Below are 19,497 nucleotides of genomic sequence, written 5' to 3'. Positions count from 1 at the left end.
CACCCACCCAAGCTGTTTCCAGTGGCTTTTCCATAGTAATAGCCTGTCTTGACTCACACTTCAAACTTTCCTAAAATCTCTCAAACAAGCAGCATCTGGCCTCAGAGTGCCCCATATCTCTTGCTAAGTAGGCCAAGGCCCAGCACTAGCAACAGCTGCCCATGGTTTGTAGCTTGGCCTAGTCTCAGCACCTCCAGGCCCAGCACAAATAGCAGCCATTTGCAGATCACTTTGTAGCTCATGATGGGATGCCCTGGACGGAACATAGGTGGTAGCTGACCTTGACTTGAACCTCCAGGGAGGCTCCAGAGTCAGCATACCTAGTGATCAGCTTCTGATCATATTTTAGCACTACCAAACCACCTCCCCAGGGACACATTCAAGGGGCAGACTATATCAGCACCAGAACCTGGCTGAAGTAAGTCCTGTTCTGTGGTGGGGCCCTTGCACAGCTGATCCACCTCTGTGGTTGGTGGTTGCAGCAAGTCCTTGCAGATGATTGGCCTGGAGTTTATCTCTCCCATTGATGTGCCAATAGTAAATCAGGCTCAACTACAATAGGAGGCTATACAGCTCACATCGGTAGTGGGGAGCACACCTCGAGTACCTAATCTGAATCTCTCCCTTCCACTCTCTCTAAAAATTAATGGAAATATATCCTTGGGTGAGGATTAGCAAAATAAAAATAATGAAAATGAAGAAGCCAGGTTGAGACTGGTAGGAGGGGCGGAGACACAGAATTGGCTGGTGCCACACCCACATGTGTTGGATAAAAATCAGGAGGGATATCTCAGCTGCGGAGATTCCACCTGAGGAGCAAGAGAGTCCCAGCCTCATACCAGACCCCCAAGTCCAGGATTCCAGTGTTGGGAAGAGAAGTCCCCATAACTTCTGGCTGTAAAAACCATCGGGAATTGGGGCTGAGATGGAAGGCTACTGGAGTCCCAGGTAGTTCTTCTTAAAGGGCCCTCACATGGACTTACTTTGACTCACTCCCTTTTAGCTTCAGTACTGGGATCACAGCGCAAAAGGTGCCAGAGACATAAAGGGAAGAACTGAATTGTCTGGCATGAGGGTGAGAGTTATGTGTGAGGCAGCTTTCTCTTAGACAAAAGTACTGGCAGAGGTCATTATTCATTTGATGAGTCCTCCCCCTAAGTGTAAGGAGCCTCTGGGACATCTTCAAGCATACCAACATTCACATCAAAGAGTTGCCAGAAAGAGAAGAGGGAGAGCAAGAGATTGAAAACCTATTTGAAAAATAATGACAAAACTTTCCTAACTTGGTGAAGGAAATAGATATACAAGTCCAGGAAGTGCAGAATCCAAAACAAGATTAACCCAAAGAGTCCCATATCAAAACATATCATAATGAAAATGCCAAAGGTTATAGATAAAGAGAGAAATGTAAAAGCAGCAAGAGAAAAGTAGTTAGTTACCCACAAGGGAGCTCCCATAAGACTGTCAGCTGATTTCTCAACAGGAACTTTGCAGGACAGAGGGGACTGGCAAAAAGTACTCAAAGTGATGAAAATCAAGGACCTAAAATCAAGATTAATCTACCCAGCAAAGCTATCATTTGGAATATAAGGCCATGTAAAACGCTAAAGGAATTTATCACAACCAAATCAGTATTACATGAAGTGTTAAAGGGTCTTCATGAAGAAGAAAGAAGAAGGAGAAGGAAAAAATATGAACCATAAGATGGCAATAAATACATATCTATCGATGAGTCTAAAAAACAAAACAAACAAAGAAACAGAACAGAAACAGATTCATAGATACAGAGAACATGTTGATGGTTGGCGGATGGAAGGGAGTTGGAGGATTGGATGAAAAGGGTGAAGGGATTAAGAAGTACACATTGGTTGTGTCAGAATAGTCATGGGGATATATAGTACAGCAAAAGGAATCCATACTAATAAAAGGGTAATATGCTAATTAGACTGAGTCAACCCAACATCTTCCAGTCATCCAGTCCTCCTTCTGGACAAAGCCATGGTGGCAGGGTCCAAGGCAGAGGCGGTTAGGGGCAATCAGGCTGGCAGGGGAGCAGTTAGGGGCGATCAGGCAGGCAGGCAGGTGAGCAGTTAAGAGACAGCAGTCCAGGATTGAGAGGGGTCCCAGATTGGAGAGCGTGCAGGCCAGGCTGAGGGATCCCTCCCTCCACCCCTCCACCGTGCACAAATTTCGTGCACTGGGCTTCTAGTATATAGTCAATAATATCCTAATAGCTATGTATGGGGTCTAATGGGTACTAGATCACTTAATGATTTATATAATGTCTAATCACTGGGGTGTACATCTGAAACTAATATGATATTATATGTCAACTGTAATTAAAAAATAATAATGATTTTTCCAAAAAAAAGTTACCAAAATATGAGCAAACATTCCACAGAAGGGGAAATAATATGACAAATTAACATATGAAGAGGTGTTCAATATCTTTATTGACCAAGAAAATATCAGTATTACAGTAATATGCCCATTCACTTGGCAAAAATTTTAGTATCTGACTATACCAATCATTGGGATATGGATTTATAGGATATAGTGGCGATGAGAGTTTAAACTGGTACAGCAACTTTGGAAAAAAATTTCATATTATCTTCAAGTATTGAAAAATCAAATATTTTGTAACTCAACCATTCTATTTCTGGATACATACTAGTGCTGCTAAATAGAAATAACACTTGAGCCACATATGTAATTTAAAATTATCTAGTAGTCATATTTAAACAGATGAAATTAATATATTTTACATTTGACTCAAAATATCCAAAATATTATTTTAACATGTAACCAACATAGTATCCTATATAATAAAGAGCTAATATGCTAATTAGACCAAATAGCAGAACGACCATCCAGATGACTTTCCAGATGAAGCTGGGGCTGTGAGGGCCGAGCCCCTTGCACGAATTTCATGCATTGGGCCTCTAGTATTATTAATAAAATAGTTTACATTTCTATACTAAATTTTCTAAATCCATTGTATATTTTATACTTAGAGTATTTCTCAATTTGGTTATAATTTTTTTATTAGCAGTTTTTGATCTGTATTAGACTTAATAAAATTAATTGAAAAAGTAGAATCACATACCCCAATAATTCCAAGCATACTTAAAAATTTCAATAAAGGAATCAAGTACCAAAATGTTATTTTCTTTTAATATATGCATACACATTGACACAACTGTTTCTTCTTTTATAAACTATCTAATTTGACTTTGAAGCAAACGCATTATCAGTTTCAAAACTACTCCTATCCAAGTTAAATATACTAATTCATATGTTAATATTATTATCATAGATCCTAACCAGTATGGCTCATTGGATAAAGGGCCATGCAGACTGAATGGTCCTGGGTTCTATTTTGGTCAAGGGCATGTACCTTGGTTGTCGGCTCGATTCCCCAGTAGGGGACATGCAGGAGGCAGCTGATTGATGTTTCTGTCTCATCAATGTTTCTAACTCTCTATCCCTCTCCCTTCCTCTCTGTAAAATCAATAAAAATATATTTAAAAAATATATATTGTTATAGAATTAAAGGGGTATTGTAAAAATTTATAAGCAACTATAAGTTTGTCAATATCAATAAATCATTCTTTAATTTTTAAAAAATTGATTTATGTTAGAAAAATGTGTGAAATTATTTGTGTTGTATTCTGTAAAGTTTCCATTTCCATACAATATTTTGTGCCTGTTTAAATAGATCACAAATTAGCTTCAAGTTAGATCATTTATACGTAGTCTGATATCAATGAGAAAATATAAATTACTCTGGCATTTTTTTCTTTAATTATTGAATATTTGGCAAGTATTTCTTTTGTTTTAATAAAGTCTTGAATTGGACTTAACGGTACAATGGGTCTTTGCAAAATTCTTCCATGACTTGTCCAACAATCATTGACAAAGAACTCAGACTATTACATTTATTGTATTCTATTTCTTTTAGGAGTTACATTATCTGGCATTCATCCATAGCATTGTCAAATATACACTGACTCATTTAACAATAGTATCTATGACACTTTTCACAAGTCTGTTTTGAAAATTGAACATGAATATCATACAGTAGAATGAAGCAATAAGAAAAACATAAGTCACTTGTTTTAAAATTACATTAAATCCAGATTTTATTTCTTACCTAATGTGGCTGAAGTTCCATCCATTGGGATAGAATTTAATTTTTGCCAATCTAGCTAAAGTTCTTCTTAGATGTAAAAGATTTGAAAATATTTAAACTATGAGTTTGATTTTTCAGGCCATAAATTGACATAATTTCTTCATAAATTTGGGAGTCTTTTGAGACAAAGCACACTCCAAGTTATTTGAGCAGTGTCTTTTATGCTGTACTATTCATCTAAAACTAAAGAAAAGGAATTGTGTTTTTCAAATTTTGAAAATCAATTGATATTAGATAATGTTAGTAAATCTTACTTCACACAATTTTTTTGCTGTTTGATGAAAGAACCTTTCATTTTTTGTGAAGTACCTTTTTAGTCTTTCCTCATAATATTGTAACAAATCTGAATGTAACCACATATCCGTCAAAAAAACTATTTTCTTTTTTTATGCCAGAAACCAATCTGTTTATAGCTGGACAAATTTGTAAGCTTGGATTCTTTAAAAACCACTTCAGAATGTTTTGTGGGGCATTAAATTTTTATTTCACGCAACTTGACTTCATCAGTTCCTTTTTGATTGTTGAGAAAAAAAGTTACCAAAATTCACTATATATGCTGAAAATGTCTCTCAATATTTTCCATTTTTTTCTTTACCATTTTTTACATAACAAACAGCTTTTTTTCCCCTTTTGTTCTGCTCCAACAAATTGCAATTGCTATTCATCATGAAATTTCCAATATGCTTTCACTCACTCTTCTCTCTTTATTGTTAGTGCTAATTTCTAGTGCATCACCTTTTGATTCTGCATCAGGAGTATACCTCTTTTTAAAAATCTTAAAATTTGTTTAAACTTATTTTAACTAAAAAACATTTTATCATATTTAAAATAGGAAGAATGTCAACTTAATTTCCAATTACAACATAGAGAGATCCTTATAACTTTTGCTGTTTGCATCAAACACATTATAACGTTACATGGGTACATAGGAAAATTCATTTAAACTGAATCAATCTGTTGACACCAACTAGGTTGGCCATGTATATATGTGTAATGCTAGAGAGGACACAGGCATCTGATAAGAGAACTTCAATTTAATAATAGTATCCTAAGTGATGCAACGTTTAAAGTGAAATGTCACACCAAAACAATGAAGTTGCTTTTAACAGAAACATATTTTGTACCAGTTCAATTTCTTAAATTGAAACTAACTCAAATTAAATAAAATTAAAAATTCAGTTCCTCAGTCAGATTTTGAATGTTTAATAGCCACATGTGATTAGTTGCTACCATATTGCACAGATATGTAGCCAAGAGAACCTTGCACACATACATCAAGAGGAGGGTTACATGAGTATAAGATTGAGGATGAGGATGATTTTGGGTCAGGGGAGTGGGGCTGGGTTAGTTATTGTCAAGATTCTAGCATTCATTTTGCCTGGTGGGTTCATGAGTGCTTATTAAATTGAAAAATAAATGACTAAGAGGGAGCCATTTTAATAGTTGGGGATATATTCTTCTAGACAGTTTCAGTACAAATACTCTTGTATCTATCTATCTACATATATACACACTAGAGGTCTGGTGCACGAATTTGTGCACTGGTGGGGGGTCCCTTGGCCTGGCCAGTGATCAAGGCCTATCAGGGGACTGGCCAGCCAGGGGGAGGGACCACGGGAGTTTGGCTGTGGGAGCGCACTGATCACCAGGGGGCAGCTCCTGTGTGGAGCGTCTGCTCCCTGGTGGTCAGTGTGCATCATAGCAACTGGTCGACCAGTCATTCTGGTTGTTCCAGTCATTCAGTCATAATGGTCGCTTAGGCTTTTATATATATATAGATAGTCACACAACAGTGTACACATATATGCACATGTATTCATATGTAGTACATTCACAAAATACACATATATTCGAAGAACACATAAATAAGCTTTTATTGAACAAATGGAATTATAGTGTTTTTTGGTGGATTTCAGATGCACAAATTTTGAATTAATCATAAACCTTGGTACTTGACACTCTTATCATTAATCTATGTTTGGCCATACTTAGATCCATGTTAGAATTTTTACTAAATTTTGAAAACAATTCTAGGTATTTTACATGTATATTTATATCTGTATAAATCACAAGTATTCAGTGTCAGTTTTTTACATTCACTTAATCTTACTCTCTTTTTCATCAATTGGTCTTTTTTTCCTTCTTCCCTTTTCAACAGGAAGCAGTTTATCTCCCCACCACCAAGCCCCTTACCCCTCAGTGGAGAAGCTCTACTGCAATAGAAAGTTCACAACGACAGTTTAGCAAGGACTTTCAAAAGAATCTATTTCTTATTAATGTCATGCCTTTTGTTACATGTGTATCCCACTGTCTTTCTCTGTCTTTGTGCTCAGTGTGTTGTTTCATTATGAAAGATTTTTTTTTAAATTTTAGAACTAACATTTCTTTTATAATTAGTAAAGTGATAACTTTTCTTAGTAATGAAGGTTATAATGTTTTAAACTTGCTTTAATATTATGCTATTAGCTTTTTAAAAAATTGAGATATAATTGACATATAACATTTGTTTCAGATGTACAACATAATGATTCATTATTTGTATATATTGTGAAATGTTTACCATGATCTGTCACCATACAGAGTTACAATTTTTTTTCCTCAGCCACTTTCAAATATATAATATAGTATTACAGTCAAACCTCAGTTCTCAAATGTCTCCCACCTCAAACAATTCGGTTTTTGATGGAAAAATGTCTCAGTTGTCTAACAAAACTTCGGTTCATGACCTGACAATCCTTTCATGCTGATAACCTGTGTGATCAGTCACGCATCTGTCTGATGACAAAGGAGAGAATGCATGTGTATGAGTCAGTTTACTGCTAAACCTCATGTTGTTAACAGCTCAGGAAATTGTGCTATGAATATTTTCATGATTTTTTGCTTTTGTTGCTGCTTATTATTAAATACTAGAGGCCCGGTGCACGAATTCATGCACCAGTGGGGTTCCTCTGCCTGGCCTGCGGGATTGGGCTGAAACCAGCTCTCCGACATCCCCTGAGGGGTCCCGGATTGTGAGAGGGTGCAGGTTGACTTTTCATTTTGTTGATGGTTTCCTTTACTTTGCCAAAGCTTTTTGGTTTGTGTGATTAGTTGCTACCATATTGCACAGATATGTAGCCAAGAGAACCTTGCACACATACATCAAGAGGAGGGTTACATGAGTATAAGATTGAGGATGAGGATGATTTTGGGTCAGGGGAGTGGGGCTGGGTTAGTTATTGTCAAGATTCTAGCATTCATTTTGCCTGGTGGGTTCATGAGTGCTTATTAAATTGAAAAATAAATGACTAAGAGGGAGCCATTTTAATAGTTGGGGATATATTCTTCTAGACAGTTTCAGTACAAATACTCTTGTATCTATCTATCTACATATATACACACTAGAGGTCTGGTGCACGAATTTGTGCACTGGTGGGGGGTCCCTTGGCCTGGCCAGTGATCAAGGCCTATCAGGGGACTGGCCAGCCAGGGGGAGGGACCACGGGAGTGTGTTTTTCAAATTTTGAAAATCAATTGATATTAGATAATGTTAAGTAAATCTTATATTCTTCACACAATTTTTTTGCGGTTTGATGAAAGAACCTTTCATTTTTTGTGAAGTACCTTTTTAGTCTTTCCTCATAATATTGTAACAAATCTGAATGTAACCACATATCCGTCAAAAAAACTATTTTCTTTTTTTATGCCAGAAACCAATCTGTTTATAGCTGGACAAATTTGTAAGCTTGGATTCTTTAAAAACCACTTCAGAATGTTTTGTGGGGCATTAAATTTTTATTTCACGCAACTTGACTTCATCAGTTCCTTTTTGATTGTTGAGAAAAAAAGTTACCAAAATTCACTATATATGCTGAAAATGTCTCTCAATATTTTCCATTTTTTTCTTTACCATTTTTTACATAACAAACAGCTTTTTTTTCCTTTTGTTCTGCTCCAACAAATTGCAATTGCTATTCATCATGAAATTTCCAATATGCTTTCACTCACTCTTCTCTCTTTATTGTTAGTGCTAATTTCTAGTGCATCACCTTTTGATTCTGCATCAGGAGTATACCTCTTTTTAAAAATCTTAAAATTTGTTTAAACTTATTTTAACTAAAAAACATTTTATCATATTTAAAATAGGAAGAATGTCAACTTAATTTCCAATTACAACATAGAGAGATCCTTATAACTTTTGCTGTTTGCATCAAACACATTATAACGTTACATGGGTACATAGAAATTTTAGAACTAACATTTCTTTTATAATTAGTAAAGTGATAACTTTTCTTAGTAATGAAGGTTATAATGTTTTAAACTTGCTTTAATATTATGCTATTAGCTTTTTAAAAAATTGAGATATAATTGACATATAACATTTGTTTCAGATGTACAACATAATGATTCATTATTTGTATATATTGTGAAATGTTTACCATGATCTGTCACCATACAGAGTTACAATTTTTTTTCCTCAGCCACTTTCAAATATATAATATAGTATTACAGTCAAACCTCAGTTCTCAAATGTCTCCCACCTCAAACAATTCGGTTTTTGATGGAAAAATGTCTCAGTTGTCTAACAAAACTTCGGTTCATGACCTGACAATCCTTTCATGCTGATAACCTGTGTGATCAGTCACGCATCTGTCTGATGACAAAGGAGAGAATGCATGTGTATGAGTCAGTTTACTGCTAAACCTCATGTTGTTAACAGCTCAGGAAATTGTGCTATGAATATTTTCATGATTTTTTGCTTTTGTTGCTGCTTATTATTAAATACTAGAGGCCCGGTGCACGAATTCATGCACCAGTGGGGTTCCTCTGCCTGGCCTGCGGGATTGGGCTGAAACCAGCTCTCCGACATCCCCTGAGGGGTCCCGGATTGTGAGAGGGTGCAGGTTGACTTTTCATTTTGTTGATGGTTTCCTTTACTTTGCCAAAGCTTTTTGGTTTGATATAGGATGTAGTCCTACTTGTTTATTTTTTTTTGTTGTTGCCTTTGCATTTGGAGTCAGATCCAAAATATCATCACCAAGATCAACGTCAAGGAGCTTATTGCTTATGTTTTCTTCAAGGAATTTTATAATTTCAGGTCTTATGTTCAAATTTTTAATCAATATTGAGTTAATTTTCATGTATGGTATAAGGTAATGGTCCAGTTTCATTATTTTTCATGTGGTTGTACAGTTTTTCCAACACCATTTATTAAGCTAAGTATTAAGTTAAATAAATTATCATTTTTGCCCACATGAATTTAGAGGATTAGGAGATGAAGGTAAGAGTAAAATGTTACGGTCAAGTTAGAATTTATTATTGGTATGCTAAAATTCCAAAACTCTGATTTCAATGTAGAATTATCATCAAGAGACTTTTCATATAACAATAACAATGGCTACTATTACTTACTTCATTACAATCTAACAATGTTCACATGTACAGAAATCTACACATCAGTCAGCTCTCCATTTGTGTGGCAAGCAATTGCTCTAGGATTGAATAAATAACCTCATGGGTTATTTGGTAATTTGCCTGGAAGCTTTGCCTGGCTCCTTAAGGAAAGAGGAAGAGGAAACTGATAGAAGCACTTGTGTGTCTGATCACTGGCTCTAGCTTTCATTCATTTACTCTTAATCCTGTCCTTTTGTGGTATCACATACATAATCAGCAGTCCTTAGATGTATATTCTTTGAAAGCAATGAGGGATTGTACCTAGTTTGCTAGGTAGTTCTGAGATACAATCTCCCAATCCTACCCCTCTCATCTGTTCTGTCTACCTTTCCCAGACCCCACAACTACACTGCCTGCCCCACTCTACCTGAATGCAGTGAGTGATGGTTCCTGGGATGCTGTTCTTTCCAGAGAAAAACAAAATAAAACTCCTAAGACATTTGAAGTGGCTAAATACCAAATACTTCTTAACAGATGGAATGGAGGAGAGAGAGAAGAGGGGAGGGGAAGAGAGGAAGGGAGGAGAGGGAGAAGAGGGGAGGGGAAGGGAGGGGAGGGGAGGAAAGCTGAGCCACTAATTTAAACCTGAAAAATGACCTTTCCAATGAGGATCTGATGTAACCCTTCTGCAGATATGTTTGGTGGGACAAGTTAGAGTGCTATATTTCTTGAATACAGATATATATGGAGTTAACAGTGATACTTGTAACTGGTACAGTTTTAGTTTTCTTCGTGAAGCTAAAATTTATTCCTTAATAATTTATGGCTGGCTCTTCATTCGGATATATGGTGTATTAGTCAGCTTGGTCTGTCATAACAAAATACCATAGAATGGGTGGCCTAAACAACAGAAATTATTTCTGAGTTCTGGAGGCTGGCAAGGTTCAGATCAAGATGCTGGCTGATTCAGCTCCTGGAGAGAGTGCTCCTCCTGGCTTGCAGATGGCCACCTTCTCACTATGTCCTCACACCAACTTTCCTCAGTGCATGCATGTGGCTCTTACATGACCACAAAGCCTACTGAATTAGGACCCCACCCTTATGTCCTCATTTAACCTTAATTGTCCCATTTCCTAACAGCCCTATCTCCAAATATAATCACGTTGATGGTTAGGGCTTCAACATAGGGATTGGAGAGGGGACTGCACATTCAGTCTTATCATATTGTCTTATGATAAATGTTTGATTATTCCCTAAATCAAATTATAACTTGAATTAAGAATTGTGTTTACTATTTTGATTTATACCAGTATGTCCATTGCAAATAACTGTCTTAAAGAAGTATACATTAAACATTTCAAAAGTGTAAAATGCATAAAACTACAGTCAGCTAAGCATAATGTCATATTTTAAGTATGAAAATAACAGGAGCTTCCATCAAAGCCAACAGAATTCACAAACCTGCATCATTTATCTTTTATACAATAGTAGTCTTGAATGGTTGCTGTTTTCTACTTAGTTTCTGGTGTGCTATCTTAGTTTCTACCTTTACAGAAAGAAAACTGAGTTTGTCTAAGCAATGAAGCCACACTAAGTCCTCTGGGATGGTGCCACTGTGCTGTGGCTCAGAGCAGGGAGGGGAAGTTCTTCGGGCAACCCTATATAATAAAAGCCTAATATGCAAATAGACCGACCAGCAGAACGACCGGTCGCTATGATACGCACTGACCACCAGGGGGCAGATGCTCAACACAGGAGCTGCCCCCAGCCCTCAGGCCTCAGGCCAGCCAAGGCGGGTGCCAGCAGGGACTTCCTGATCGCCCCGCCGGTTATCCCACAGAGAGAGACGACCAGCAGCAGTGGTAGGGGACAGGGCCAGCGAACAGGTAGCGCCAGGCTGGCCAAGGTGGGTGCCAGTGGGGGGCCCCTGATTGCCCTGCCGGTCACCCCACAGATCAGTTCTGATCACCAGCCAGGCCTAGGGACCCTACCCGTGCATGAATTTCATGCACTGAGCCTCTAGTCTTTACATAATTGTCTTTAGTATTAATGCTTGGGATATGAAACATTCATATGTTTGTGTTTAGCAAGAATCTTGGCATAAATTGTATCTGATAGTGAATAAAAACTGGAAGTTCATTGAGTCCTCTTGAGAGGAGTGTCCTTATTTACACAAGTTCAGAGGCCTTCATTTGCACTAGAAAGTTAAGAACAGGTGGGAAAAGAGGCGGCTGTACGATCCTTTCTTTTCAGAAAGATGGGGTAGGGTGTTGGGGAGACATTCCCAGCAGACCTATCCAAGGACAGTGTGTTATGCCACTTGAGAGGAAAGCCGTCAGCCTGAGGGAAGAGACCTGTTATAGTGGAAAGAAATGATGCAGGGAGTCACCCCTCTGTCCTTGGGACCTGCTCCTGGCATTGCTGCAGATCCAGGCCTCCAAAGCCTCTCATCCCCACACGGAGCACGGCCTGACTCACATTGCCGTGATGACTTCTACCTCTGTGCCCTTCCTCCACCTGTCTCTTCCTCCTGCTCCTTCACCGCTTTTTGGAATAAGGCAGGGAATGAACATGATCCTCTTTATCACGCAGCTGACTTGAGACTTTCCTCTTTGCTGGAATGTTTCTGAGACTCATCAAGTGACTGGCTCATAATAGGCAGGTTAAAGGTAAAGAGTAATTGGAATACAAGATTGACTGGGGATATTCCTATGGGGACATTGAACCAGTACCTTTTTTAAAAAAATATGTTTTTATTGATTTCAGAGAGGAAGAGAGAGAGATAAAAGCATTGATGATGAGAGAGAATCATTGATTGGCTGCCTCCTGCACACCCCCTCCTGGGGACTGAGCCCGCAACCCAAGTATGTGCCGTGATTGATTCATAGGTCTACACTCGACCACTGAGCCACCCAGGCTGGGCGAACCAGTACCTTTTAAAAACAAGTAAGGTGCTAATCCCTGGAAGTTGAACAGACGAGCTTTGAGTGGCATGACCAAAGTGGGGGCCATAGAAAGTCCAGGATTTTTCTCAGTTGGATTTCGGTACATACTTGGGATGGGAAATGAGCCTGGAAAGTTATGTCTGAATCAAATCCCTGAATACCAAGCTAAAGAATTTGAAATATACAGAAGGCTTGAAGAATTGCCTTTTCAATGTTTTCATTGCTTGGGTATGCTGCAGCTAAATGCAGTCAATGTTTATTTATCTGAATATTTAAAAATAAAAAGTGGCCTGTCAAGAACCTTTGAATCATTCTCTTTTGGGGCCTGCCTGCCTTGTAGCCAGATCCCTGCTTGTTAGGATGAAGGGAGAGGGAGAAAGGAAAGGAGATAAAGCTAAAGCTCATTTAGTTGCTACATTTTGAGATATGTCATAGGCAAAGAGATCAATATTAATTTATTACAATCAGAATTATATTGCTTTTAGCCAGAGGTTATTTTAAGACAGGCAAAGAGTAAGCTAATTTAATTTTGAAAGTAAGTTATAAAGGTCAAGGCAGTACAAAGTTAGAGTGCATTTCTGAGTGGAAATTTAAGTAACATAGAGAATTAGCTTTATAAGAAGAGTAATGTGATATATATATATCACCATAATATATTAACCAGTGTCTAAAGTAACTTTTGCTCTGAACTTTAAAGCACAAATGCAATTACTGAGTATAATGGGATTTTGAATCACATATGGATTGTATTTATCCAGTTTTCTCTTGGTCTGAGCAACCTTCAAACTCTATAATTCCATTATGTACTGTAACATATACACATACTAGATTCAGAGAAAGAGTTTCAACTATTTTCCATATGCCTTCACTAATAAATAAAGAGGAAACAGAGACTACTGCTACCAGCACTTAAAATTATAATGTGGGAACATGAAAACGCTCATTATAAGGTCCCAATCTGCACATATCTGCCAAATTTGTTATTTATTGCATTTCTGTTCCCAGGGTGATGTCTCTCTAGCTCTCTTTAAAAGTGAGGTGATTGTTTAATTAAGGGATAATCATTTCCCAGTGTGACTTATTCACACATGATATAATTTTTATCAATCCATGATGTACCTAACCATATCCACAGGGACCAAAAGGTGAGTGGGCTAAATGGATACATTGATTTGATTACGTGATGGGATTGTAGACAAATTTTGCCCACATTTTTTGCTATTTTTTTATAATAAGATAAAATTCCTGGAAAAGTATTCAGGAGTTGATCACCTTAATACATTGTATTCTAAGAAACATTTTGCTATGACGCTAGTGAATAATAAATATTAAATGATAACAGTACTTTTATATCTGCCATCTCATTTCATCAGTGCAAAATTAGCAGCCACAATGGGAACCACGATTTGGGAGGTGTTTTAAACAGCACCCTTAAATTCCTTCTGGAATTTGATATGCACAAGTTATAAGAAAAGATGTGGAGAGAATGGCCCATTTAAAAGGAAACAAAGTGTCCCAGTTTGGCCACAAACAGCAGTCCTTGAGGAGAAGTGTGGCTTTCCCAGTGGGGAAAAGTGACACTGAAATCTCTCCTCTGCAGTGTTCTCATTATTTTCCCAGCCCGGGCACTCTGGCCTCGCCAAGCCTGCCATCATGTTGCCTTGGATCATCTCCAGTTTTCTCCTTAAAACTGTTGGAAGGGCCTAGTGAAATCATTCAGCACGCTCACAAGCATGTCAAACTTGCGGCCAGTGGGCCACATGCCTCCTTTAAATAAATGCGGCCTGCGGCCCGCTGGCCCCAAGTTTGACATGCTTGTGAAGTGACCATGTGTGCCTGCATGTATCTGCGTGTGCAAGCCTCCCCTCTCAGGGCCTAATTTAGGGTGTTTGGAGCAATAGATAACCTTCAAAATAGCCTTTGAAAATCTTCAAGTGTCCTGGTCGGAAAAAACTATATGGGCCCTCCAGTGCATGCATCCTCAATGGCACCTGCTCACCCCTCAGTGCTAGAATGACTTAGAGTTCACTGTTCACCTGCCAGCTTCCTCTCCCCAGATTGCCAGCTGCTTGAGGGAAGGGCCTGCCTATGCATTCCTATCTCCGTAGCCCTGCATCCAGCACAGTACTGAGAAGACTTTTAGTAAATATTTGTTGTATCAGTGAATAAGAAGAGTAGAAAAGCATAGATTTGGAGGCAAGCACATAGGGAATCCAATCTTAGCTCTGTCTACTCTGTGATTTTGGGCGAGTGTCTTAACTTTTCTGAGCCTTAGTTTCCTAAAAACAGGATACAGTAGCCAGTTCACAAGCCGCTGGCAGGCTGATAATAAGTAATGAGTGAAAAGGGTATTTTAGACTCTTAAGTGCTCTTTGGTTGCAAGTCTATTAATGTAACAGATCTTTGCTGTGTATTGATTATGTACCATCAGACCTGTGCTACAGGTGCTGAGAGCTACAGAGATGAAGATAGACAGGTTTCTCCCTTCAGGATGTGAATAGTCCAACATGGTGATTTCTCTTCTAAGTTATTTTTGGGGGGCAGGGAGCTATCAGTCTTAAGTTTAGGTGGATTACTTATTAAAAGCATCGATTGGTTTCTAACTCCTTCTTTCTTCTGCGTGGAATCCCCCACCCTAAGAATGAGAGAGCACCCAGTTCCCACTGCTCCTGTTCTTCATGATACACTGCCAACAGTTTTGCCAAGTTCTTATTCTCTGCTGCATTGCTAGTACTCAAGAATATTTCAGAATTATGGATGAGATGATGTCATATCCCAGCAGAATAAGAATCAGGAAAGCCTCCCACCCTAAAATTAGAATGTAGCAGACTTTGTTATTGTAATTAGATAACTATTCTTTATAGTTAATTGAAACCATCCACAGAGAGAGTGAATTCAGATGTTTTCTGTGGCACTTAAAAGTGTATCGGATGGGACTCTGTGCTCACTGCTAGAAAGTGAGCTGATTAGAAGACTTAAAAGGTTTGTTAGAACAATGAACTCCTTTCCAAACATTCTTCAAGCCTGCCTTAAGCAAGAGAAGGAAAATGGTGCCTCAAAGAGAGTCCCCAGTGTTGCTATGTTAATGGTAGAAAATCCCAGCACGTGTATAATGTTTTTAAAACCTATGTAGCTTTGATATTAAAATACATAATTAATGTTTGACAATGTTATGGTGTAAAGCAGGTTTTTCCCTATGTAGATTGCCTCTTTAATAGTAGAAAAGATGTATGTATGTGTGTGTGTGTGTACACGTGTGAGCATGCATGTCCACAAGTGTATGTGTGCATGGGCATGCATTGATTATGGATTCACAGTCCCTAACCCCCAAATAGAAGACACCTCTAACTATAAACATTCACTTTAAATGGTTTAAAATTAAGTGCTGTGGTGATAAATCATTGATCACAAGTGCCATTATTAATGACTCCCTTTTCTTTAGCTAGGACAGAAGTTTGTTTTTTTCATCAAATATTTTAAGTTCCTACCATGAGGAAAACATTGTGCTTAAAGGGAAGCAGAGGTACAGCTAGACCCTGGATTTTTGGAAGTTTGGATGTTTGATTTCCATTAAAGTAATATGAATCTTTTCAACTTTCACTAAATGTTGAACGTCCCCAGGTTTAGTTCCAGGTCCACTTCTCTTATCCTCTACAAGGTTTCAATTACCATCTAAATCAGTGGTTCTAAACCTTCCTAATGCCGCAACCCTTTAATACAGTTCCTCATGTTGTGGTGACCCCCAACCATAAAATTATTTTCTTTGCTACTTCATAACTGTAATTTTGCTACTGTTATGAATCATAATGTAAATATCTGATATGCAGGATGTATTTTCATTGTTACAAATTGAACATAATTAAAGCATAGTGATTAATCACAAAAACAATATGTAATTATATATGTGTTTTCTGATGGTCTTAGGCGACCCCTGTGAAAGGGTCACTCGACCCCCAAAGGGGTCTCGACCCACAGGTTGAGAACTGCTGATCTAAATGCTTCTCCCTTGCAAATGTGTACCTCTAGCCCACTCAGCTGCTTTGAGCTCCAGACTCATGTCCCACATTAAATCTCTACTTGACTATATATGGTACCCTAAATTCAGTGCATCCAACTAACCCTGAGGGTGTTATCTAAGTGAAGTAACCATTCATCCAGTTACATTTCCTTCATTCTCAATGTTTAGTCCACCACCAAGTCATGCTAATTTTATTGCTTAAATATATCTTAAATCTGCACACTTCTCCTTTTCTATAGCCACTGCTCTAGTCTTGGTCACCATGATCTCCTGTTCTGGTGACTCCAATAGACCTCTCACTGGCACCCCTTCTTTCCTTCTGGCTCCTCTCCAATGCTCTTCAAAATGTGAATCTTACTAGGTCATGCCCTTTGCATAAGCCCATTTAACAAGTCCCCATTGCTGGTGCACAAAAATCCAGAATCCTCAATGTGGCCTCCAGGACTTACATAGCTCCCTTGTAGTGTATATTCCTCTTAAAGAGCCTGGAATAATCTTTTTCCTGACTTTTTCATCTGGTTAATTTCTGGCTGCTTTCTAGACCATGCCTCAAAAGAATCTTTCACAGAAAAGCCTCCCTGACCCCTTAAACTGACCACAGTGTGCAGCTGCACGTTAAATTGTATGGTTACTGATCAGTGTCTTCCCCACTGGACTGAAGGTCCACAGAGCAAGCACCATGTCTGTTTACTCACCAGTGTGTTCCTAGCTGGAGAGTCAGCAGGAGCTCTGTACTGAAGGCTTTCCTAAGCCAAGTTAATCTATTTGGAATTTATCTTAAAGGCAGTGGGAAGTCTTTGGAGGATTTTAAGCAGGAACAGTGTGATTGGATGCTTACTTTGGAAGAATCATCTTGGATGAGGAGTAGCGATATCAGACAAATACTCCCCAAAGAGAAGTGAGGCAGAGTCACAGTAACTGAAGGTCCCTGCCATTCTTTCTCTATTCCAATTCTCCTGTCCCTCCTCTTTAAATCCAGTCCAGTCCAGCCAGTGTAGCTCAGTGGTTGAGCATTGACCTATAAACCAAGAGGTCATGGTTTGATTCCTGGTCAGGGCACATGCCCAGGTTGCGGGCTCAATTCCCAGTAGGGGGGGTGCAGGCGGCAGCTGATCAATGATTCTCTCTCTCTCCCTCTTCCTTCCTCTCTCTGAAATCAATATATATATATATAAATTTTTTTTAAATCCAGCCCAGCAGCTCACCCACCAACCCTCGAAAACAATTACTTGATCTATCTAGGCACTTGAACATTGATTGAGTTCCTAACTTCGCACTTGACACTAGGAACAATAAAGTCAGAAATGGTCTAGGTCCAAATGTGTGTCTCTAGCCCACATCTCTTGTCCTGGTGGGAGACTGTTGGATAAGCAGAGAGTATACTCCAGCATGGGAAGTGATACCAGGGGAGTTTGAACAGAGTTCTTGAATGCAGAGGAGGTCATAGCTAAAACAATCCCCTGGTAGAATAAGAAAAGGCCTCACAGAGGAGGAAGCATTTGAAGTGGGATGAACTAGGAAAGAATGGTGGGTTTTGCCAAGTAGAAACAAATGGGGAGGGGCATTTAAGTGGCTGGAACAGCATGTGTAAAGTCCCAGAGCTGTAAAAGGGCATGGCAGACCGGTAAATGGCATTAGCCCTGCAGTTTCACAGGGAAGGGGGATGAGGAAGGTGGTAGGAGATGGAAAAAGACAGGCACGTTAGTGCTACTTTATAAAGGTTCTGGTGTTCTTGACTCAGGCTGTGGGCTGCCAGAATCACTGGACCACTCTTTATAGCTCTGGATTAAAAAACAGTACATGAGGATATGCTTTATATTGAAAGTCTAATGGTGTATTAGGAAAGCAGTGACCGAGCCAGTGAGAGGAATGATCTTCTGAACCCAAGAAACACAAGCATGACTGTGGTCCTGAGGGAGGTGAATTGGGATCTGGGCCTCCAGGGAAGAGCTGGCTGGGCCTGCTATTGGGAGGCTGAGTCCTGAGCCTGGCTCCACGCTGGCATGTTGTGCCCTGACAGCAGTCTGGATTTGTGTTTTGCAGTTCCCTGGATAACGGGAGACCACCCGATCCTGCAGACTGGGCCGTGGTGGATGTCGTCAATTACTTCCGGACAGCAGGATTTGAGGAACAAGCTAATGCTTTTCAAGAACAGGTAACTGTGTCTAGAGAAACACATGATGAATACAATTACCTCCCTTCCCACAGAAGCAGAAGGAAGTGAGGAGGAAGAGGACCAGAGAGTAGTGAGGGATCCGTAGGCTCTCTGCGTGTCCTCCATACCAAGCCCTAATCATACCAGGCCTTAACAACTCCAGGAGGGTGGGAAAGGGCAGAAAAAAAGTGACAAGCTAAAAGTGCAAGAGGAACACTCAGGCCCTGAGACACTCACAGCTGCAGAGAGGAGGGTTAAAGCTCATTTACATCTGTATATTCTGAAAGATGCATCAGCCCTACCTCCAACACAAACACACTAGAAAGCAAAAAACAGAAAAGAATGAAAAAGGAGAGACAAATCTGACAGAGACATGCAGCCCTATCTACTAGTGGCCTTTGCACCAACTGATCTTAATAACCCCCTCCAATTTGCTTTCCAGTGCTTAGCAAAGTAGAGTGGAAAGAGCAGAGGATTTATTTAAATCCTGGTTCTTCTCACACTGTGTAACCCAGGCAAGTTACTACATCTCTAAGTCTTGGCTTCACATCTACAACATGAAGCTATCAATGCCTCACTTGATGGGGGTGGTGTGAGGATTCAAGGACAATGTGTGCACAGGGCCTAGGATAGGCTCTAACAGTGTCGATGCCCCCAAATGTTAATTCCCTTCCCTTAGGTCCAGGGTTGGTATTGGGAAGAAAGAGAGAGAAGCAGCGGTCCCTCCTGATGGTCTGGGTGATCCCTGGCCCTATTTTTCAGATCTGTAGGAATAGTGCTCGAGGGGCTTTGCCAAGAGGAAGCAAATTGGGGA

General features: G+C 39.2%; 1 protein-coding gene across 3 annotated transcripts in view; it reads left to right on the top strand.

Annotated features, from left to right (window-relative positions):
- The window catches only part of SAMD13 (sterile alpha motif domain containing 13), a 52,713-nt gene that overhangs the window by 14,873 nt on the left and 18,343 nt on the right, over nt 1–19,497 (top strand). For all 3 annotated transcript variants that reach the window (XM_014539246.1, XM_014539245.1, XM_014539247.1), the window contains exon 3: nt 18,572–18,683. In XM_014539246.1, coding sequence (XP_014394732.1) covers nt 18,572–18,683 — 112 coding nt within the window. The remainder of the gene's footprint in view (nt 1–18,571; nt 18,684–19,497) is intronic.

This window comes from Myotis brandtii, unplaced genomic scaffold, assembly GCF_000412655.1.
Source record: "Myotis brandtii unplaced genomic scaffold, ASM41265v1 scaffold21, whole genome shotgun sequence".
In the NCBI taxonomy this organism is placed as follows: Eukaryota; Metazoa; Chordata; class Mammalia; order Chiroptera; family Vespertilionidae; genus Myotis; species Myotis brandtii.
The sequence above is the reverse complement of the archived record's forward strand: the minus strand, read 5'-3'. Positions and strand labels throughout refer to the sequence as shown.